Below are 24,699 nucleotides of genomic sequence, written 5' to 3'. Positions count from 1 at the left end.
TATAGAATTGTTGGGGGTAAAGGATGTCCTGAACAAACTCCACATACAGATTTTATGGACCCCACCACCACCCCAGACCAGAGAGAGCCAAGACAAGGAGTACTACAAATCTCATAATGTCATCACCACTGAAGGGAGGATTGCTGGAAAATGAAGGTAGAGTTAAGCAGCCAGGTTTGGTATATAACCAGACATGTGGGACTTGCGGGGGTCCTTGGTTTTTTGCTGGCTTTCAGCATGCTATTGGGGTTTCCAGATCAACAGAACTGGTAGGACACATTCACTGGTAGGACCAACTTCTCTCTTCTTTCTCCCTGAGTTATTCCTTTCTTCATTTCCCCTTTTTGTAAATAAGTCCTTTATTTAAACTTTTTTGTGTCTGACTGCAGTTAAGCCTTATTAAAAGTCCCTTATAAGTGTGCAGGTGAAGACCCACAGTCAGGCCAACCGGTTTCACCTTGGGGTTGCTCTGTTATAGAATGATACTGTTGAGAATGAAACCCTAGATACTTTATGAATCACCAGACAGAAATTTGTTTTCTGCTCCTAGTAGTTGCTGAGACTCACATGGCCCTATAGTTGCTTACAGAACAAAATGGCCTATAGGAGTTAATTAACATAGCACAGTGCTTATGTAACAGAATAAAGCCAAGTAACAAACCACAATCCAGACTTTTCTGAAATAAAGTATCTTTGTAGTTCACTTACAAGCTGAAGGGGAGGCCAAGAAAAATTATCCAAAACTTAGAAATAAGGCAAAGGTTAGTTACATATACTTTTTTTTTTTTTTGAAGATTTATTTATTTTATGCATACAAGAACCGGGGTACAAGCCAGAGGTGGGGGGGAGAGGGAATGAGAAGATTCACCAGAGTGGGGAAAGAACAGGCAGAATGACTGAAATACACTGCTGAGGGGAGCAGCGGGCTAGTCAGGAAAGGTCTGCTGCGCCATGTGGGTAGCTCCCTGTCCGGAGATCGAACTTGTGCTGCAGTGGCTGCGGACAGCTTTATAGGTTGCTTCTTAACCCCTTGTGCCACCAGGGAGGCCCAGGTTACATATACTTTCAACATCAAATTGAATTTTAGGGCCTCCCTGGTGGCACAGGTGTTAAAATCTCAATGCTATCAACTGCCACCCATTGCGGCATGAATTTGATCCCTGGCCAATGAACTGACCCATATGGCATAGCAGACCTCTCCTGTCTCACCCGCTGCTTCCCTCAGCAGTGTATTTCAGTAGATCCACATGTTCTGCTCCCCACTCTGTTTCTTGTGAATCCTCTCACCACCCCCCACACCTCTGGCCTACACCCCAGTTCTTGTATGCATAAATAAATAAAAATAAATCTAAAAAAATTGAATTTTTAACAATTTATTTAACCCTACAGGAATGAAACGTTGACTTTCAACGTCTCATTTTTTTTCCTGCACTGGATAATATAAACTACTTTTGCAATTAAGAATGTGATAGTAAAACGTAAAAGTGTCTACATAAGCAGTGTATGCATATTTTTATTGGTATCTCTTTCTTTTCAAAGCAAATTTCATAGTATCTTCACAATAATTAAAAACCAGGAAAGAATTGAAATCTCTTTCAAGTGAGTGGGATGAACTTCACTCTCTCCAACTGCAGGGTTTTAAGTAGACTCACACCTGGTCAATGAGAGAACCCCAAGCCTGAGGCAATAAATAATTTTTTAGATATTAAGTGCTTTTATTTCAATATTAAAAATCACTATTTTTAATATTAAAACTACTAATTTTAACAAAATGACAAAAACCCCAAGGTACAATCTCAGGGAAACCCATCCTGACCACACCCCCAGATACACAAACATAATTTCCTGACTGGATCTGGTAGGAGCAGTACCAAAATAGTTATAGAACTCTGTTCTGCCCAGCACAGGTGTTAGAAATATGTTCTTTGCAAAGGAAGGGGGAGGCTATGCAGAGCAGCTGCCAACCCCAGCTGTGGCACCCAGTCTCAGGGTAGCCAGGAGCCCCTCAGGCCCTCTGGGTGGAATCCAGGCCCACACTCTGGGGCTGCCCTGGGACCAGTGGTGTGCAGGTGCCACTGGAGCTGCCAGGTTAGCAGGTGTGGAGGGGCCAGTGATCCTGGATCTCAGCTTTGAGCAGAGCAAGTGGTGGTCAGGCACTTCTGGCCCTCCTCATTTGATCAGGATGGCACCGGCTGGAGTTTCAACTTTTACCATGTTTCTCAGATTCTTCTCAGATTCCTCTGAAGAGCCTAGGAAATCCTTCACCTCTTCCACTGTGATGTTCCCTGTTGTGTCCAAGGCAGTAAATGTTCCAGTGATTAGCATGATTCAAGAAAATGCTTGGGGATTTTGCTGGAACTATTTAGACAGTGTCCTGGTGATTGCAAATGTTAAGAACCATGCAAACTTGGAAGAGATGCATTTGTTACCACTGGAGGAGACCTATGAAAATATAGCCAGTGCAGAGGAAACAACAGTAGAGATGGAAGTGAACAGTTCTGATCTAGAATGCCTAAATCTCTGGTTTCATCCCTCAGATCCCCCAAATGTATGGGTGAACTGGTAGGTGGGATGGAGGTTAGGTATGTATTTTGCATATAGTCAATTCAATCTAAGGGCAGATTACCTGGTTTATGGACTGACATAGGTTAAGTAAAAACAGGCTACATTGTGAAAAATACACAGAACAACGGTTTAGTGAAAACATCTAATTTTTTGAGCCCATCACACAAAAATATAATATAACCCATAGATGCCACATTATATGCCTCACTACAGAGGAATACCCGCCACCCCCTCCATCAATAAAACCTGTGGTGAGGAACAAGTTAGTGGTTCTGGATCCTGACTCCCCAGGAGGGGCCTAGAAAAGAGCACAGAAATAGAGAAAGCAGGGAAAAAGCTTTTACCCTGAGCCCTGAAATAATATTAACAGAAAAAAAGTGAATGAAGAAACTTAAAAATCACGAGACTTAAACAGAAAATTTAATGATTAAATTGCCAACTAATTTGAGTAATTTTGTATATTATACTATTGTTTTATACTGTTGGTTGATACACTGTCTTCACCAATTTAGATGCTTTTAAACACATCAATGTGCTGGTTTTTAAAATACATCCTGCCTGCCTAGTTTAAACTACTTTTAATAAGAAGTTCTTCCCTGTCCCACTCTCCCCCAAGTTATCCAGGCTGAGTAGTATCTGCACTTGGCCTGAGAACCCTCAGCACCACTTTCTCTACCCTGCAACCATCTCATGCATGTGTGGGCGTGGAGGGCAGGCCCCACCTTATCTCTCAGAAGTTGTGATGCTCAAACGAACAATCAGAAAAGTACTGGTTTCCTAAAAAATGATGTCTGGTCTTCCTTAAAATAGGCTTATATAAGCAATTAAAAGCAACTTATAAAAGTTTCTGACAATAGATATATAAACAACATCTTTATTGACAGTGGGCCAAAAGAACAATCAAATTTGATTTATAGGTAACCAAAAACATTTGAAAAGCAGAACATTAAAACTTCCAAGGTGCATGTCAGAGTACAAACACATACTCAGATTTAACACTGTGCATAAAAAGAATACTGAAATGGAAAAGGTCGGAGTCCTCAGAAACGCTAATTTCGAGCAAGTCCCTGAACACTAAGCTGTAATTAGATTATAAACTGGAGTCTATGGGACCATCAGATAGCCCCTGGGTAAGTGGTACTCAAGGAAAAAAAAGATTCCACAAAATCTCAAGAAGGTTGTGTAGGGAGGCACCAAATGGAAGCAAGAGCAGAAAAAATGAAGCTCCTCTAAGCCAGAGAGCAGAATGGTCAGTTCTGACAGTATACAGAGGATAATGAAGACAACCATTAACTATTTCTACTGATAGATAATTTAGCCACTTCCTATGGATAGAATATTTTTGCTGCCCTCAAATTTGTGTTGAAACCTAATCCCAATGTGGTTATGTTAGGTGGTGGGGTCTTCGGGAAGCAATTAGATCACATGGGCTGAGCCCTCATGTACGAAACCAGAGCTCTTATACAAGGGACCCTAGAGAGCTCCCTTGCCCTTCCACCATGTGAGGAGACAACAAAAAGATGTCTGTCTAAGAACAGCTGACCTTCACCAGGCACTGTGCGAGTGCCCTGACCCTGGATTTCCCAGTCACCAGAATTATGAGAAATGCTTATTGTTTAAGGCACCCCATCTGTGATACATCTGTTATAGCAGAACAAATGGACTGATTTTTTAAGGGTTATTTAAAAAATACAAATACATGGAGGTTTTTTGTATAGCTGTTTTTTTTGTATGCAAGATCCTTTATGTACACTGTCCTATGCAATCCTCACAACAATCTTATGACAGGGATGATTTATTCCCATTATACAGATAAACCAAGGCTCAGAGAGTAAAGCAGCTTTCTGAGGTCACATAATTGCTAAGTGGAGGTGGCAGAATTCAAGTACAGCATTGGAAAGCCCATGTTTATCTTGTTAGTCAAAATTTGGTACCCAAATAATAAACTTTTTTCTCACGCAAACATTTGGCATATTGAGAGATAGCAAGTATTTTAGGCTTTTTAAGACATATAATCTCTACTGCAACTACTCAATTCTGGCAGAGCAGGAGAAAAATAGTCAAAGACAATATATAAATGAGAGTATGGCTGAGTTCCAAAACACATTGAGAGAAAAGGCAGCAAGCTGGACTTGGTGTGTGGGTCCAGGATAGTTTGTCAATTTTTGCTTTAGACAATACTGAATATTACAGTAGTGAAAAAGGTTGAGCCCCTTTTTCATTTTTATTTCTGTGCCACCCATTCTCCTTACCTGACTTCTCTGACCTTGAGGCTTCCCAAACACCTATACCCCACTGAGTCTTTTTAAAACCATTTTAACTCTTTTCTAAAACCTCCTTCCAATCCTTTCATTTTTCTATTCTTTTCTTGTATTTCTACTATTGCTGGATTTAGACTTGATTCATCCTTACTGATCTTGTCACTACCACCAATTCTTTAAACTTTTCCCTTCTATTTTTCCTCAATAATGAAACTAAAGCCCACAGAGAGAGAATTAAAGAGGTAACAGGGATAGCATAGAGGGGACAAGGGCATGGACTGGCAGCTGGATGTTCAAAAGGGCTAAGATTTAGGAGAAGAGAAAGAAAAAAACCTGAGACCTATGTTTTCCTCTATCGTTTCTATCACCTTTCCACACAATATATAATGATAAAAACTGAAATTTGTGTTTTGCTAAATATTTATTTGAATATTTGCTTATTTTTCCAATGCCACTACTGGTTTTTGGTCACTATGGAACATATCAATACATCATTGGATTTCATGCCTTTTCTATTTTCTTTAGGATTTTAGTATATAACAAAGACCAACATATACAGAGAAAAAGAACAACAAAAAAGGTGGGTAAACGTAAAGGCCAGAAAAATGGCAACTTTGTCATGGAGGGAAGCTCTTTATCCTCAAGTGAATCACTAACCTATGAGCTATTTTCCTTTTCTGACAGGAAGGCATGTCCTTGTGTCTCACAGTTGCTTCAGATCTTCTTGACTGGGACCCTAAGTATAACATTTTGAACCCATAAACTTTTCAGATCCTCAATATTCCATGTCTTCTTAAAGCGACACAGTTTATAGAAAACAGAATAATGTAATGAATGAAGCCTCCCTGTTACTGTGGACACAGACAGCCAAGGATTCACCCAATACTAAGAAAAAAATTAGAGGGACTTGATAAAAAGTTAATGTTTTGACCCATTCTCTACTTTAGGGTAAATCTCAAGAAAGCAGAAAATTGATAAACTGCTAAATAGCAGAAGAATGGCAATTACCTAAATTTATGACCAACACAATCCACAGGAATATTAATTTAGAACCTCATATATAGATACAGTCTAATTACGTTCATTGGACAGTCATGTTCTGGGGGAGGGACAAAATCCGAAGTATAGTTGAACTTAGCCTTTAAGAGTTTACAGCTAATATAAAATAAATGAGACTTTCTGGATATCTCTTTGGATTCAAAGAGGAACCCTCTGCTTACCCCACAAAATATGAACTACTTTACAAAGTGAGAAGTGTTAACAGGACTTTGATGTGACAAAGGAAGGGGAAAATTGAGTATTACACTATTATATTGTCAGCGCACTCCCAAGAATTTCTTGAATTTCTACGAAAAGGTATATGGGAGAGCTGGGGATCAAAATTTGAGATTGCTGACAGAAAGTTAGAAATTTTCACAATTAATAAACCAATGGTTTATGGCTCATAGACTTGCTATTATGCAAGTAACATTAGATGCATACAGATGGATATTCAAGCAGCATTTTATGGGTCTTCCACCTAAACACTCCAGGACTTAACACAGTGTGAAAAACAACTTACATTTCTTCAATAATTTTTCAGGGTTGGTCTTCAGTGTGAATTCTTTGATGTCGGATAAGGGAGGAACTGCACTTAAAGCTTTTCCCACATTCATTACATTTATAGGGTTTCTCCCCAGTATGAGTCCTCTGATGTTGAATAAGAGCTGAAGAATGAATGAATGCTTTTCCACATTCACTACATTTGTATGGTTTTTTTCCAATATGAATTCTTTGATGTTTAGCAAAATTTGAGCTCCGGCTGAAAGTTTTCCCACATTCATTACACTCATAGGGTTTCTCTCCAGTATGAATTCTCTGATGCTGAACAAGATGTGTGCTCTGACTAAAGGTTTTTCCACACTCACTACATTCATATGGCTTTTCTCCGGTATGGACTCTCTGATGTTTAGTAAGGGATGAGCAATGGCTAAAGGATTTCCCACATTCCTGACATTTATAGGGTTTCTCTCCAGTATGAGTTCTTTGATGTTTAATGAGTGCTGATGAATGAATGAAAGCTTTATCACATTCATTACACTCATAAGGTTTCACTCCAGTATGAATTAGCTGATGCTGCACAAGATGTGTACTTCGATTAAAGCCTTTTCCACACTCATTGCATTCATATGGTCTCTCTCCAATGTGAATTCTCTGATGTATTGCAAGGGATGCACTTTCAGTAAAGGCTTTCTTGCATTCACTGCATTCAAAAAGAATTCTAGTATGAGTTCTCTGATGTTTAGTTAAATTAGCTCTATGGCTAAAAGATTTCCCACATTCATTGCAGCTATAGGGTTTCTCTCCTGTATGGACTCTCTGGTGTCGAATAAGCACTGAATGGTAAGTAAATAGTTCACCACAATCATTACATTTATGAGGCTTTTTCTCCTTATAGGTTTTCTGCTTCTTCAATAAGTTTTGTTTCTGTTTTGATCTTTTTTCAAGTGCATGAAAGGTATAGGGTCTCTTGGGAATTCTGTCTTGAGTGAGGAGGGCAGAGTTTTGGCCTAAGTTTTTCCAATATATATCATGCTCATGAGCTCTTTCTTCAGGGAGAGATTTCACTTGGGTGAACATTTCTAAATGTCCCTCTTTATTTTCCTGCTGATTCTCTAACCAATTTTCACATTCTAGACTTGTTTCCAAGTTGGAGTCATAGACATTATTCCTTGCCAGTCTATCTATTATTGCAACCTGGCACGATTCTTCTTTGGAAAAATCTTCTATTGCAGTTGAACCATTGCTCTCAGGTCTAGTCTCCAGGTCTGCAAGAAATTGGAAATGCAAATTTCCTTTGTTTTCTGTGCTTAACAAAAGGCAGGTCTAAAACAGCTAATAGTTAATGATGGTGAAAAGCATGGCTTCCAGGACTAAGTAGATCTGATTCTTGTAAGATGATGTTCAAAGAGAAGCAAGTGGAGAAAAACTAATGCACAGAATATGTAGAGGAAATAAGTAGACCCTATCCAGGAGAGTCAAAACAGGGAATGGTGATGAGAAATACAGAAGAAAGACGGGTGCAGAAGAAACATCACTGGATGAGTAGTAATGAACACAGTAAATCAGGATAGAGGAGAACAGCCCCTTATAGAATATCTACTACTATAATAAATAGCCAAGCATTTATAAGTTAGTATAAAGGGAAGTTATTTCCAGTTGTCCAGTCTTACTCAAGTCCAAATATGCATTTCATCTCCATTTTAATCTTCCCTCACAAAGCTTTTATGATAAAAAATCCAACAAACTGCAAATGAGCATGCATAGTCTGCTACCTTTTGAGTAGGAAAAAAAATGGAGGGATACAAATATATATGTGCATATATATATATGTTTGGTTATAGTTTGAAAATATATGGATGGAGAAACAAAATATTAATAAAAATGGTTATCCACAGGAAAAGTATCAGAACATAAGAGAGAGGGAAGATAAATGTACTAGAATTTTTACACCCAATATGAAACTCCTTTAAAAAGCTAAAGTAGGGCCTCCCCTGGTGGCGCAGGCAGTTGAGCGCAGCACTGTGAAACTGTCCACAGCCTCTGCAGTGTGGGTTCAATCCCGGCCGGCTGGTGAGAATCCCACAGGGTGCAGTAGACCTCTCCTGTCTCGCCTGCTGCTCCCCTCAGCAGTGTATTTCGTCATTCTGCCTGTTCTGTTCCCTGCTCTGTCTCTGGTGAATTCTCTCACCCTCCCGTGCATCTGGCCTATACCCCAGTTCTTGTATAAATAAATTAATTAATTAAAAAAAAACTAAAGTAATTTAAAGAGCATTGAAAGAAATAAGTATAGATAATGAAAAGAAAGTAAGTTCAGAAACAAAGGCAAGTACATATTAGAATTAATGACCATACAAAGGTAATATTTCCGTCAATGAAAAAATTTGTCTTTCCAAAAAATGGTGCAATGACAACATATTAAACATTTAGAAGAAAATTAAGTTAGGTTTCTCGCTCATTCCATGCAGCCAAATGAATTTTTTTCATTCATTCGTCTACTTTTCTATTCATTCAATAATTATTTATTTAGTATCTACCTTACAGTAGGCTTTGTGCTAGGAATGGGGAAAAACCCAAGCAGTCCCTATGCAGCTGAGGGGAGAGAGAATATAGTCTAACAATCAGAAACATATACTCAAAATACAACTGTAGTAAGTACCGAGAAATAAAGCAAATGGCATGAAATAGAAGAGGGAGAATTCAGGGAAATTAGAAAGGTTTCCTTGAGGAAATAAATCCCTGAAGAGAGATGAATGGGTAAGTTTTACAGGCTAACAAATAGAAAAGCAGGTGTGTGCATTCCAGGCACAGGGAGTGATATCTGTAAAAGCCCTCAGGTGAAAGGGATATAAATGAAAAGCATAGTGGATGACAGCATGGACCCTGTAATCAGAATACATGAATTTAATTCCCAGCGCTAGCACTTACCAGCCATGTCAACTGGGACAAGTTATTTTAGTTGCTTCAGTTTCCTTATGTATAAGATGAAGCAATAACAGTATCTATGAGGAATAATAACTACCTTAATGAACATTATTTAAGGATATTTATAAAGCACTGTAAACTCTGATACATACAACATAGATATTTGTTAAATAAGTAAGAAATAATAGGTAGAAGTAGAGGTCTCAAAGTGTGGCCCATGGAACCCTGGACCACAAAAAAAGCACTTAGATGTTATTTGCCTTTTTCATTGCCTTGGCATTTCCCCTGACGTTGCAAAAGCAATGGTGATAAAACTACTCATGACTTAACATAAACCAGGATAATGAACTTACTAGTAATTGTGTGCTTTGTACTTTACAAAGTATTGTGTACTTTGTTTTAAATATGTCAGTTTCACTTAAAAATGTTTAAACAGTAACCATTAATTTTATTAAATTTCAATCTTGAGTTGTTTAAAAAATAGTATAGATTAGTGAAATAGGAAATAGTAATAAAGCAACTGTGTTCATATCAAAGTATGATGGGTATCTTAAAGGAAACCACTTATGCAACAGTTGGGAGTTGTGAACTGTACCAGCCACTTTTTAAGGACCACTATTTTCACTCGACAGAATAAATGACAAACTATGTTATCTAAGTTGGGTATTCGGCGACATTTTCTGAAATATGACAGTATTTGATAAAATTTGAGCCTTCAGGCAGAAAGTAGAATTTTGGAAAACTTTTATCTATCACTGACAAGGTCAGAAGTGATATTAAAAGCTGTGATCTTTAAAATACTGCATAATTCAATGTCATGAAATAGAAGAGCTATATAAGAAGAGCTGTATTGAATTTTGGAAGAGCTATATAACTCAATAACCAATATCTTAAAAAAGAGCAATAGATTTTAATTTAACAACACGAAAAGCTCATGATTTGGTTGCAGATAACACATTGTATTTATTCTTTAAGAAATTACCATTTGTCCAGCTTTGAAGTACCAGAATAGCCATAATTATCTGAAGAGACTGTAACATAATCCTCCCTCTTCCAACTATTAATATATATATACTGGTCTGCAGCTGGATTTTCTTCGCTCATCAACCAAAATAACACATCACAACAAACTTCATTCAAAAGCAAAGGAGAGGGTCTCCCCTGGTGGTGCAGTGGTTGAGCGCTGGGTGGCTAAGCTGCCCACAGCCTCTTCAGTGCTGGTTGGATCCCCAGCCACTGGCGAGGGTCCCACATGGTGCGCAGACCTCTCCTGCCGCCCGCTGCTCCCCTCAGCAGTGTATTTCATCACTCTGCCTGTTCTGTTCCCAGCTCTGGCTCTGGTGAATCCTCTCACCCTCCTGCGCTTCTGACTGTACCCAGTGCTTGTATAAATAAATAAATAAATCTTAAAAAAAAAAAAAAAAAAAAAAAGCAAAGGAGAACAGAGTTGTTTTCTACTAAGCCATACATCAAAGAGATTTTCTAAAATGTAAAATAAAGCCACTTTTGTTTCAGAATAGTTGTTTTTAAATGAATTATGTTATATGTTTAATATGTAATAATGGGTTGTGTGCATTTTTAACTGGTATTTTTAAATGGATTATCTGATAGTTAAAAATTTTTATTTTAACTTCTAATGCAGTCAGTATTAGTATATATAACTCACATAAAAGCTCTTTAGCATACTCAATAATTGGGGTGTTACATTAGGTCCTATGATGCCAAAATAAATGTTGTGCAAATGGTAGTTTCTTAAAGAATAGATACACTGTGGCATCTGCAACCAAATCATGAGATTTTCATATTGTTAAATTAAAATCTATTGTTCCTTTTTAAAATACTGGTTCATTGAGTTATACAGCTCTTCCAAATAGTAATACTGTATTATGCAGTATTTTAAAAATCACAGTTTTTAATATCAGAGCTGCTGGGGGGCCAGAGGTGTGGGGTGGGAAGGTTGAAAAGATTCACTAGAGACAGAGTGGGGAGCAGAATAGGTGGATCTACTGAAATACACTGCTGAGGGGAGTAGCGGGCAAGTCAGGAGAGGTCTGTTGTGCCATGTGGGTCAGCTTCCTGGCCAGGGGATGGAACTCATGCAGCAGTGGCTGGCTGTAGCTTGACAGCACTGAGAATTGGAACTCCTGCACAACCAGGGAGGCTCTGACCTTATCTTTAAATATTAGGTCTTCAAGTATTAGGAAATCTTTAAGTGTTAGGAAGCTATCAAGTTCTCAGTGGTAGATAAAAGTTTTCCAAAAAAGGAGAGAGAATAGTAAATATGAGATGAAGCTGTAATAATGGATAAAAATCAAATTTTCCAAGACTCTTTAGGCCACAGGGATTCTGCTTGTTACCCAAAGAGTAATGGGAAGTCATGACAGTATTTTAAGCAAAAGAGTGACACCACCAGATTTGCATTTTGAAGATGTTCTCTCTAGAATTTAAAGAATGGAATACATTAGGGGTAGAGATAGAATCAGGGAGATTATCACAGCCATCCACAATAACAAAAGGGAGCTGGTGGGGTGTTAACAATGAATAGATATTTAGAATATGAAGACAGTGAATGAATTGAGTAAGAGAGAGAGGGACATGTAAAGACTGTTTATAGAATTCTGGCTTGTATTTTTGATAAGATAGTAAGTATCATCAAGATAATTATTGGAAAAGAATCTGTTGTGGGGGGCAGGGACAGATAGAGAACTCGGGCATATTTCAACAGGTTGCTTGTAGTGTCTTTGACATAAGTGAATTGAGACATCCAACAGTTACACAAATGTTCAGAACAGGAGTCGCAAGGGGAAGTCTAGGGTGCTAACACAAAGTCAGAATTCATCTAGATAGAGATAATTTGGTAGTGAGAATGGATGAGACTACTTAAGGAGAAAAGAGAGGTTGCAAACAGGTGACCAGTTGGACAAATCTATACCTCAGACATGTTTTGTTTGACCCACGTACGTCATAGAAAGTTTCTGAGATTAGTTTCCAACACTTTAAAGATAGGGAGATTTCACATAAGAATCAAATATGGGGTTTCTCTTCAAAGAAAACTGGAAGCATACTGATAGACAGCAACTAATTAAAAAAGAAGTTGGCAACTACTGCCTATTTATCAAAACAAAGTTTTATTGGAACAAAAATATTCCATTCATGTGAACTGCCAATGCCTGCTGTCACACTACTATGGCAGACTGAGCACTTGCAGTAGAAACCACATTTTCCCAAAGACTAAACTGTTATGCTATTTAGCCTTTTATATAAGTATTTTGCCAGACCTTGAGCTAAAACTACTAGAGCAATGGTTACTCCTTTTGGTTAAGGTATGTGCTCTTTAAGTTTACCATTGCTTGTGTCAATCTGGTATATTGCTTCCTGGCTCCCGCAGGCAGTTAGGTTTATGATTTGAGGAATACAGAGGTAAGGAACATTAAAACAAACATCAAACAATTCTAAAGCCAAGAAGACTCAACCAGAGAAGTAAAAAAGCAATTCCTAATGAATTAATGGAAAAATTAAAGGACAAATATACTAGAAGAGAACAGAAGTCAAGTACTTCTGTCATCTTGGAATGAGAAAGGACTTTCTAAAAACGAATCAAAAGGCAAAAATATTGTAGCATACTAAATTCACACATTTTAAAAAAGCATAGCAAAACTGAAAGGTAAAACTAGAAAACTATCTTTAATATAAAGAATACTTCATATATGAAGAGTTTTTACAGATCACTAAGAAAATAACAATCATCTTCCACAAAGATAAAGAAGGGTGATGAATTGGCAAGTCACAAAATCTGACATGCCTACAAAGAGAACTAGACATATACATAATCACAGGGGAAGATTTTAAAATTCTCTCAAAACAAGGTGGCTGAAAAAATTGAGTATTAGGGTAAGATTTTTCTTATGAGATATCTATACATACTACATAGTACTTAAAACACTGCTATTGGAGTACAGGTAGATAAGTAAACCAAAGAGTCTAGAAACAGATCCATGCATACATGGAACCTAGTTTTATCAAAGAGTTAGTATTATAAATCAGTGACAAAAGATAGTTTTCAATAAATGATGCTGGATTACTGGCTTTAAGCACAGAAAAAGATAAAATTAGTTCCCTACACATGAAATAAAAACCCTAAACATGAAATAAAATTCAAAGAATAAAGTATAGGTTATCTTCCTGACATTACAAGGAAGACAATTTATAGGAAGTACAAATTATAAAAAAGTAGATATATTAGATAACATTAAAAATTTTAAATCCTAGGGGCCTCCCCGGTGGCGCAGAGGTTGAGCGCTGGGTTGCGAAGCTGCCCGCAGACTCTGCAGCGCCGGTTCGATCCCCGGCTGCTCCCCAGCCACCAGAGGAGGGTCCCACATGGCGCGCAGACCTCTCCTGCCGCCTGCTGCTCCCCTCAGCAGTGTACTTTGGTCCTTCTGCCTGCTCTGCTCCCGGCTCTGGCTCTGGTGAATTCTCTCACCCTCCCGCGCTTCTGACTGTACCCAGTGCATGTATAAACAAAACAAACAAACAAACAAATAAATAAATAAAACATGCCTCTATAAAAAAAAAAGTAAAAAAAAAAAAAAAAATTTTAAATCCTAAATGCATAAGAGACCATTAAATAAAACATGCTACAGACTAAAAGAAGCAGTTTTTTTCTTGCTGATTTGTAATGGTACATCTGCCCCATGCTAGTATCTAAAATACATTAAAAAAAGCAAACTAACTAACAAATCAAGAAAAGTTGTGAACAGCCCAATTTTTAAAAGTGGGCAAAGGTTATTAACCAGTAATTTGAGAAAATTTAACTAGTTAATAAGCACATGAATACTCAAACTCACTTATAACCAAAGAAGTATAAGCCAAAAAACCTGAAATATCATTTTACACTCATCAGATTGACAAAAATTACAGAGTCTAACAGCATCAATTATTGGTTAAACATGTGATGCTTTAAAAACCAGTAATTCTCATTCTAATTACCTACCCTAAACTAGGTCACCAGATGAATATTAGCAGTAAACAAAGGATGATCATTACGATTTGTTTACCAATGCCAAAGAAGTAAAAATAAACTGTTCAGACTACCTAAGGAGACATGGAATTATTCCATAGTCGTTAAAGTGAATAAACACAATTCATATAAAATTAACTTAGATTACTATCAAAATACAATATGAAGTTAAAAAAAATCAAATTACAAAAAGGTGTAACATACTATTATATTTATAGTTTTGTTACATATGTGTATTGTACACACAGACACACACAAATATTAGAATGATTCACGTCAGCTGGTTACTGGTAGAAAAAAAGAGAATGAAAAGACTTTAAGTGAATCTATGTAATTTTTTATTTCTTAAGAAGTAAATGATATACCTATAAGAACAGCTAAAATGAAGAAGACAGACAATATTAAATGTTGATAAAGATGCAGATCAACTAGAACACACATACTCTGCTAGTATGACTGATACAATGACTCTGGAAACCTGTTTGGCAATAGCCACCAAAAATAAACATTATCGACTCCATGACCCAACAATTGTATTGTATGTGTATACCCAGTAGAAATCCATGTGTACACCATGCATTTGTATATATATGTGTATATATAGTACATGTATATGTCTATACATGTGTATATATATATGCATATATATATATACTATGACATGTATATATATATATATATATATATATATATATATATATATATATATCAGCATTATTCATTTAGTGAAAAAACGAAAACTACCCAATTGCCATCTCAGGAGAATGGATTAAAAGAAATGGCATACTGACATAATGAAAGACTGTACAACAATGAAAGTGAATGAAGTACAATTACATGCAACAACAGGGATTTATTTCACAGCAGTGTCCAGTGAAAAAAGCAGACACAAGAGTACATACAATATGATTCTGTTCATATAAACCCCAAGAATAGTTGAAACTAATTTGTGGTGCTAAAATAAGGTCATCCTTGGAAGATGGCAGGTGACATAAAGAGGGCACAAGAATGCTTGCAGGAGTTCTGGTAAGACTGATTTTTTTTTTTAATTTATGTATGTATGTATGTATTTATCTATCTATCGATCTATTCATTCAAGCACTGGGTACAGTCAGAAGTGTGGGAGGGTGAGAGAATTCACCAGAGCCAAAGCATGGAGCAGAGCAGGCAGAAGGGCGAAGTACATTGCTGAGGGGAGCAGCAGGCGGCAGGAGAGGTCTGTGTGCCATGTGGGACCCTCCTCCGGTGGCCGGGGAGCAGCTGGGGATAGAACCGGTGCCACAGAGGCTGTGGCCAGCTTCGCAACCCAGCGCTCAACCACTGCGCCACCGGGGAGGGCCAAGACTGATTCTTGATCTGGGTGCTAACTACAAGAATGTGTTCAGTTTGTGAAAATTCACAGAACAGTTTTGTTATCTCTATTACGGCCAAAAAAAAAAAAGAAAGGAAGAAAATGAAAGAGGCAAATGAAGCCAATAGTATGTGCTTGATCTTGATAGTGAATTCATAATTGTTATTTTCTTCACTTTTGTATATATTTAAAAATGCTATATAAAGTAAACTTTTAAAAAAAAAGTACACAGGTACTTTTTATATTCTTTCTAAGGCAGTGAAAGGTGGCACCTCGTCACTGTCCTGCGGGGAAATTATCTGAAGAATCCCATTTGTCTTGACTCACCTGAATAGCTGCTTTTGGGAGGTTTTCTCTCAAGCATCAGTGGTTCTTTCTCATGCTCCAAATTGTAGTTATCAGGTTTGGAAACTGGAAGCCCTGCTCATTAAAAAATAAATGTAAGAAATGGGAATTTATAATTTATGATAAGTGTATCCCAGAGCACAGTCCAAACCCCTGGATCTACAACTAGCTAAGATATTATAGGAAGACCAGATCTCTGAAGGAAACTTTAAATATTTGTGTTAAAACAGAAACATGTAAGGACAAATATTTTTTAAAAAATAAGAATTAAAAAAATAAGAGAATTTCTCTTTATGTTTTGATTGGGAAGTTCTGGGGAGATAATGCTGATTAGTGTTCAACTGAGGGAAGAAGCTGGATAAGGTGGGACCTCCGTGGCAGCACCACAAATCCGTGACTGTGACTTAAGAGTTTTTGTCTTCTAATGATTTTTACTTCTTTCTGCTTCAGTTATTAGAAGCCATGTTCTTTGGAAATTTATTACATGATATTTGGATGTTTGGGAGGGGCTAACACAGATCCTTCCATTCCTCATACAAACACATGCACAAGTACACACATGCAGATACATGCACACACACACTCACAGGATCCAAGCTGGCCAGAGAGCTGGCTCTAGTATTTGCTTCACTGATGAACTTGTGACCTTATTTGCTGAAACTCCCAAGGCAGAAGCACTGTATTTATTTGTCTAGTTCTCTAACTGGAAAAATAATGGAATCCTAGAGTTACCAAAAGCCATCTTTGCCACATGAGATCTTTTTAAAAAGAAGAATTGGGGTGTGCAGAAGAACTGAGGTGTGGGCCACAGGCAGGGGGGTTGAGTTGATTCACCAGAGACAAAGTGTGGAACAGAACAGGTAGATTTACTGAAATACACTGCAGAGGGGAGCAGCAGGCGAGACAGGAGACGTCTGCTGTGCCATATGTGGGATTGCTCCCTGGCCGGGGATTGAACTCAGGCTGTGGCAGTGATAGGGCTGAGACTAACCCCTATGCCACCACGGAGGCCCTGACTTTATCTTTAAATATTAGCTCTTCAAGTATTAGGAAATCTTTTAAGTGTTAGGAAGCTATTGAGTTCTCAGTGGTAGAAAAAAGTTTTCCAAAAAAGGAGAGAGAATAGTAAATATGAGATGAAGCTGTTAATAATGGATAAAAACCAGATTTTACAAGACTCTTTAGGTCATAGGAATAGGCAGTGACAGTGCTGAGATTTAACCCCTAGGCTACCAGGGAGGCTCCAAGGAGATCTTAAGAATAAAGTCGATCCAGTGCAAAGCCAAATCATCTGACTTACACAAATAAATAAAAGAAATTCACAGTAATACATCTGATGCACTGGATCAAGTTTCCCCCACTTTAAGCTAGTGTGAATTAGGTTTCCGTTTCTTCAATCCAAAGAATCCAGACACAAAACACGTATAGAAATGTCACCAAGAATCTAAAGCAGAAAGAGATTTTCTTTGGGCCCAAAGGGATGAACTTTTTTGACTTCTGAATACAAAGGTGAAGGCTTTATAAAGCTATTTAGCTTTTAGTAAAGTAATGATGCCCCCAACAAGTAGATTTCAGAGTCACAATGAAAATCCATTCTTACAAAATGAGACCAGGTTCCTATAGTTCTCCAACATCACGTCTCTCTGTGCAGGATCCAGTTTCCCCCACTCCTCTGGGGTAAAGTCCATGGCCACATCCTTGAATGTCACTGATGCCTAAGACAGAAAGGATTCTTTAGCTCACTACCTTGTACTCAGAACCTCCCTTTACCCTCCTAGTTTCTGTTGGCTCTGGAGTAGTGAGATACAATAATAGAAATAATAAGAAATCTAATAGTATTGTTTCTGAATATTCCATGTAAAGTCACCAGGTATTAATTATGTGCCAGGGACAGTATACTAGATTTAACATGAGAACAGAAAGAAATGGTTTCTCCATTGAGACATTAAATTTTCTGGTGAGTAAATAAGCAAAATCTGAACCAATGCGTCAACAATGTAGTTTAGCAGGGAAGGGAGGGTGGCATGCTTGCATAACTCTCCTTGTAAGTCCTCAATAAAAACTTGAAGAATCAATACAGCCAATTAGAAGATGAACTGAAATACAGACTTGTGAATGGAGACATGGAATAGGAGAAAAAATTGGCAATGAGCATCAAATCAGTTAAGCATGGAATTGATTCAAGGCAAAAAGCATTATGGAAAATGATAGTAACAAATTAGTTAAGGGAACAAGTATAACTCATAAATGTGTATGTATAAATATAATAGTTAAGTTTATATACAACAAAAATACAAAAAGAGATACTAAACATGTCTCTTTATGTAAAGTCAGAGAATGGAAATAAAATTCCAAGGCTGCTGAAATAAAGACATATTAAGTGTTTAAAGACCTATTTAAACATTCATGAAGCATTTACAAAAACAAAGTACATTTCAATAAATTCCAAACAGAAATAGAGCAACACTGAAAACTGAACAATTAAATAAAACCAATGCCAAATGGCTAATATTGTACTCAGAGGAAATTTCATAGCTTTTTTTCACTTTTAAAAGATTTATTTATGCATACAAGTACTGGGGTACAGGACAGAGGGAGGTGTGTGTGTTGGGGGGGAGGTGGTGAGAGGATTCACCAGAGACAGAGTGGAGAACAGAAGAGGCAGAGTGACTGAAATACACTGCTAAGGGGAGCAGCAGGCGAGTCAGGAGAGGTCTGCTGTGCCATGTGGGTAGCCCTCTGGCTTGGTGCAGTGGCTGCAAATAGCTTCATTAGGTTGCATCTTAACCCCTTGAGCCACCAGGGAGGCCCAAATTTCACAGCTTTAAACACTTCCATTTCATTAAGTAAATGTAATTATTTAAATGTAAATAAATGAACAAAGCACACAGTTCAGGTTAGAGAGATAATAATAAACTAAGAAACAGAGAGAATAACAGGATTAAAAAAGGAGTAAAAATATACTATCAATTTCCTGTTTTTGTAGAAATAGAACAGTAAATTTAGTTCAAATGTTAACTTCTGGAGAATCTAGAGACTATATGAGAAAATTTTCTACTACTCTTGCATATGGGTTTAAACTGCATGAGTCCACTAATATGTGGATTTTCTTTAAACAGGTGATGTAAACTTAAGGTATCGATAGAGTGTAATACTGTAAATGTATTTTTCAACAGTTTACTTGATTGTAAGGACATAGCATGTAATACATATACAAAATGTTATCAATAAGGCTTGCTTTTGGTCAAAAACAGGCTATTAGCAGTTAAGTTTTTGATGAGTCAAATATTGTAGGCTGTGCGTGTGTGTGTGTGTGTGTGTGTGTGAGAGAGAACCTCCCTAATCCTGACTGTATCTGCAACATTTCTTTAAACCTAAAATTATTTCAAAATAGAAATTACAAAATGAGAAATAATTTGTTACCTGAAAAAATATAAGAATCATCCTTGGAAAATAAAATGTAAAAATCACTAAGTAGCCACTAAGATGAGATCTTATGAGGAAAAAATAACCTTGATCCTACAGTCTGCATATTCATTGCTAATTCAGTGGGTATTAACTATTAAACCATTTTAGAAGAAAAATATTAGAACAAAAAAATTCAAAACAGTACATAAAAGACAGAAAAAAATGCAAGAAAAAAGCACAGTAAACAGAATCATAAAAATCACATTGCAAGGAACATTTGAAACATCTAAATAATGACATAATTCCCTTATAAAAAGGTTTTTTTTCTTTAAAAAGCCACATCCTTAAGAAATAAAATGTTTTAAATTCCCATGTACAGAAAGGAACCCAAACAGAAATTGCCTAATTGGGGACTATGAGGAAGAAATGAAAGGAAATATAGCATAACACTTCTTGTGCCTGTACCCTGATTTTTCTGACTGCTATATCTGGTCACATTAGTCCATGTAGATCAAGTAGCACTAATTCCGCTTCTGACTCACAGGCAAGGTGTGTGTGTGTGCATGTGTGTGCATGTGTGTGCACGTGTGTGCATGTGCACATGCATGCAAGTCTATTCCCTGGGTTGGATCAATCTGAGAATAACTTGGATCTGGCCCAATAACCGAGCCAAGAATGGGTCCAATACCCATTAGAGTTAATCCCAGTACTTAAGCTAAAAGGACAAGACGAGAAGCTGACCTTTTCCTCTGGGAAAGCTAGGAAGATATACATCTAAATTTGCTAGGGGCTAGCACTAGGAGTGAGGCTTGTTTGGGAGGGAAAACCCATAAAGAGAAAAAAAGTAAGTGAAATGGAGGAAAGAGGTTCTAATATTATAGCTTGAACTATTTTTAGTTAGACCTGGATTTTTCAGTTATGTTAGGCAATAAATACCTATTTCTGCATAAGCCAATTTGAGTTGATAAAGTTTTTATCAGATGCAACTTAAAGCTTCTTCACTAATAAAGTCTTCAATACTAATCTAGGACAGTAGGGAAACCAACGGAAATAGGCAATTACATAAGGATCCTGAGAAGTCACTTTGACATACCATACCAATGTGCTGTATCTACTTTTTGCATTTTGGATTATAGTAGCAAAGGGAAAGGCTAATTAAGGAATGTGGGGTTGTGATACGCCACATACATTACGAAAGATCTTTTCTCCTATTAAACTTATTTTAATAAAAAATTTTAAACATGTAAAAAGTTACAAGACTTAAAGACTAATAATTCATGTAGAACCACCAATTAAATTCAACGATTCCTAGTATTTGCCTTTGGAAGGAGGACTGGGAAGCTGCAGACATGTTAATAGTTCACCTCTAAAATACTCAACATTCATCATCTTGGAGGGCTGGATTTATCTCTTTAAAATACCACAGGTTATCCTTTTCCAGCATTCCTTGACTTATGTGAGTACTTATTAATTTCATAATTCTCTTCAGTATTTAACGTGCTTTCTTAAATTTCCACTCACAATGGTATACATTTCTCCTACAAAAACTCACATTTGAATAGGTATGCACTGTATTGCCTTTTAAAAATTAAATTTACCAATCACAGAAATCAGCATAATAGGCTGAAGGGTAATGTTCCTTACATGCTTATTGAGTGACAGTAAATACGATGAAGAATATACCATGTGTAAGTTGAAAACACTTTTTATTGAGTTCACAGTAATCTCTTAGTACTGGAACTCAGCTCTTTAGACAGGATCTAGAGGACAAAGAAAGTCCACATGAAAAAGATGAAATTGCATCTGTATTCTGTGAAATAAGGCATATTTTCAAGAATTGGACACTCACACTCACCTGGGACCTGGCTGTGAGGCGCAGAGCTGCCACTTCTGTGCTTTTCTCTTGGTTAAAGGGAGAATCCCGAGAAGACAGAACTATGGGCAAGAAAACAGTAATCATGTCGACTAGATCTATCTTTTGACTCAGACTTACAAGTCTAAAAATCCCTCCACTATACTAATACTGCTCCCTACATACCCTGTGAAGGAAGGGAAGCTCAAATGATCCAGAATTCCAGGATCATGGAGAATGCCCAGGAACGTTTCTACTCAGGCTTAAATTCATTCAATTCCTATAATCATAACAACATTCTGGAAGATGGTGTTCTCTGACCCAGAAACAAGAATAAGTCAATTTATTTTCAAGTTTAACTGTAATCTAATTAGTAATAGAAAAAATATGTCCAGGGCCTCCCCTGTCGGTGCAGGTGGTTGAGCATAGCACTGTGAAACTGTCTGCAGCCTCTGCAGCCTGGGTTCGATCCCAGACGGCCAGTGAGAATCCCACATGGCGAGAAGACCTCTCCTGTCTCGCCCGCTGCTCCCCTCACCAGTGTATTTTGTCAGTCTGCCTGTTCTGTTCCCCACTCTGTCTCTGGTGAATCCTCTCACCCTTCCGCTCACCTGGCCCGTACCCCGGTTCTTGTATGCATGAATAAATAAATCTTTTAAAACAAACAAAACCAAATCTTTAAAATACATACATATAGGGCCTCCCCTGGTGGCGCAGTGGTTGAGCGCTGGGCTGCGAAGCTGCCCGCAGCCTCTGCAGCGCCGGTTCGATCCCCAGCCGCTGGTTGAGGGTCCCACATGGCGGGCAGACCTCTCCTGCCACGCCCCCGCTGCTTCCCTCAGCAGTGTACTTAGTCAGTCTGCCTGCTCTGCTCTGCTCTCCGCTCTGACTCTGGTGAATTCTCTCACCCTCCCGTGCTTCTGACTGCGCCCAATGCTTGTATAAATAAATAAATAAATGTTAAAAAATGCATATTGATATATATATGATATATATCATATATATATATAAATGTCCAGGTTCTCCAAAATCATCCTGCAAGCTTATTTAACACAGAGATTGCTGGCTCCCACCTCCAAACAGTTATCATCAAGTAAGTGGGGGTGCAATCTAGAACTCTGACAAGCATCCCAGGAGCACCTCTGATGTAGGAGGTCACAGTTTAAACTTCAAGTAGAACTGGAAGTCAGTCAGTGACTTCTAAGCCTGTTCTCTCATATGTAAAACAAAAATATTTGCCCCATTAAATCCACCTAGTTATTGTGCAGTTAGTGGGAGAACAGGTGTGGGAAAATATTTCCCCCAACCCAAAAGCTAAAATCTCAGGCCCACCGATGGAGACCAGAATGATATAGTTACATGAGACTAAGAACGTGTGAGAAAGAGTAAATGAAACTAACATTTCGTTCATATTTTAGGGTAGCTTTGAAGGGTCCATTGTACACCGAGTCGGAGTGTAAAGAGGAAAAATCCCACATCAGCCTCTCCACTCTCACTTAGAGAGCCCATCCATTTCCTAGACAAAGGAGACAGACAGCGCTCACTGCTGAGACACCTCTCCTGAAACAGCTGATCTTCCTGCAGGAGGAGGAATTTCACTCTTCCACAAGTTCAACACGTAAGCAATTCTTACCTCTTTCCTCGGCCATTTCGGTCAAATCTGTCGCCATGACCACCCCCTCCTCCCCGTTGTGAGGATTCTGATCTTCCTCCAATTCAGACTTCTCTGGGTGAGAAGCCCCTCAGGCCTCGTGCTCCCCTTCCTGTCTTCCTTCTGGACTGTAAAAGCGTCAGTCAGGTCAGTTCGGGTTTCTTCCTCACGCTGGATCCCGGCTGGGTCCTGCGAATCTGTAACCTGGAAACCAGGGACAGCATCCCTGAGGCTGGGTCCTCAGACGCCCGGAGCTGTCCCTGGGGAGGTCGAGCGGCTGAAGAGACCGCGGCGCGGCAGCCGCCGTCGCACAAGGTGCGTAGACAAATTCCGCCGCGCTCGGACCCGGGAGCCAGCCCCGCGCCCCGCCCGCCGCGCGCCCGCCGGCACCGCGCTCGCACCCGCGGCCCCAAGGAGGCGGCGGCCGCGGGAGGGATTCAGACCCGAGCGCGCGGGGATGGGACGCATGGTCGGTGCTTGAGGTCCCTTTAACGAGCACTCCAGCCCCGACTCGGCACGGACGGATCCTCCCCCGGGGCTAGCACTGCGGCCAGCGGAGAGGAGCGGCGTCCTAGCTACCAACTCACCTCCCATCCCCCGGCCTAACAAAGGCTACGAACTTCTCGGGACAGCTTGGAGTGGCGCATGCGTACGACGGCGCGGGGCCAGGCTGGCGGGCCTCATCCCAGTCCGGAACTACGACTCCCAGAAGCCCCCGGGAGCCGCGGGACTCCGTTTCGCTGCAGGTGGGAGCGCACGTGGCGTGGCTGGGAGACTCGATGGATCCGCGAGCCCCTTTACTCTCGCGAGATTATCGGTCTGTAAATTTGTGTCTGATCGCGCTGACGGCGCAGTTGAGTGCAGTGGGTTTAATTTGCAGTTGGGGCGCTTCGTCTACACATGGGGTCTACAGCCAGTGCTAGGGGCTGCTGAGGATTCAATTCAAATCACCCTCATGTAAGATATGTGACTTTTCCCATGTATTCCAAACAATGTGAAAGGTGGTGTGTTTTTTAGGAATGATGTTGCATACTCTAGCTGATGTTCGTGCACCCCGTTTCAACAACTTTAAGCAATAGATTTTTTGGTAAGGCTTAGTTTATCAAAAGAGGTTTTTCAAGGGACCATGGTTAATCACTCCATGCACTTCAACTCAGAAATGAGTGACATCACTGCTCCCCGATATGTTTACACATGCCAGAACCAGAATATCATCAACTTTTCCTCTTTCACTATTTATCAGAAGTCCTATTTATTTTATTTTAAAAATAAATCCAATTTGTCCATCTTTCTTTATTGCCGGTAGAATTTCCTTAGTTCTGGCCACCATTTGCAGCCTTTTAACGGATTGCCCCAACTCATAGAATGTTACTGCTGAAACTCTTTTAATGGCTTTCAAAAACTCCTGAGAAAGAAAATTTTTTTTTTTTAATTCCCACAAGGAGTTACCTCTTATCTGACTCCCATTATCTGAACCTCCTGGTATACACATATTTGTGTAATTACTTCTCTCTGAGTGTGAGTAGGACCTGTGACTTCTTCCTAAACAATAGCATACAACTAAGGTGACATAAGATTCTAATGCTTGTTAGGAGACACCTCCTTGCTGGCTTTGATGAAGCAAGCAGAGGCCCACATGAAAAGGAACTGTGGGTGGCCTTCAGCCAGGAGCCAGCACCAGTCTAAATCCTGTCAACAACCCTGAGGTACTTGTAAGTGGATCATTCCTAACAGTCTTCCCATAGAATCCAGTCCTGATTGCAGATGTCCCAGTTCATTTGT

The 24,699-nt window shown here is 38.9% G+C and overlaps 1 protein-coding gene across 3 annotated transcripts; it reads right to left on the bottom strand.

Annotated features, from left to right (window-relative positions):
- Window positions 1-1,414: 1,414 nt before the first annotated feature.
- Window positions 1,415-23,584, bottom strand: ZNF286A (zinc finger protein 286A). 3 transcript variants are annotated; one of them, XM_037492473.2, is made up of 6 exons: window positions 23,505-23,584; window positions 22,900-23,121; window positions 21,270-21,349; window positions 17,607-17,721; window positions 15,989-16,081; window positions 1,415-7,633 (listed from the first exon to the last, which is right to left on the bottom strand). In XM_037492473.2, exons 2-6 carry the CDS (start codon window positions 22,934-22,936, stop codon window positions 6,405-6,407), a joined length of 1,554 nt encoding a protein of 517 aa, XP_037348370.1. In that variant the 5' UTR covers window positions 22,937-23,121; window positions 23,505-23,584; the 3' UTR covers window positions 1,415-6,404. The 3 variants fall into 3 exon arrangements, with proteins under 3 accessions (XP_037348370.1, XP_054545751.1, XP_037348371.1); XM_054689776.1 differs by lacking the exon at window positions 23,505-23,584 and adding an exon at window positions 23,361-23,486; XM_037492474.2 differs by lacking the exon at window positions 23,505-23,584 and having other exon boundaries at window positions 22,900-23,230.
- Window positions 23,585-24,699: the final 1,115 nt, after the last annotated feature.

Source organism: Talpa occidentalis, unplaced genomic scaffold, assembly GCF_014898055.3.
Source record: "Talpa occidentalis isolate TD23 unplaced genomic scaffold, MPIMG_talOcc4v2.1 talOcc4.7, whole genome shotgun sequence".
Lineage (NCBI taxonomy): Eukaryota > Metazoa > Chordata > Mammalia > Eulipotyphla > Talpidae > Talpa > Talpa occidentalis.
This window is presented reverse-complemented; position numbering and strand designations above follow the sequence as displayed.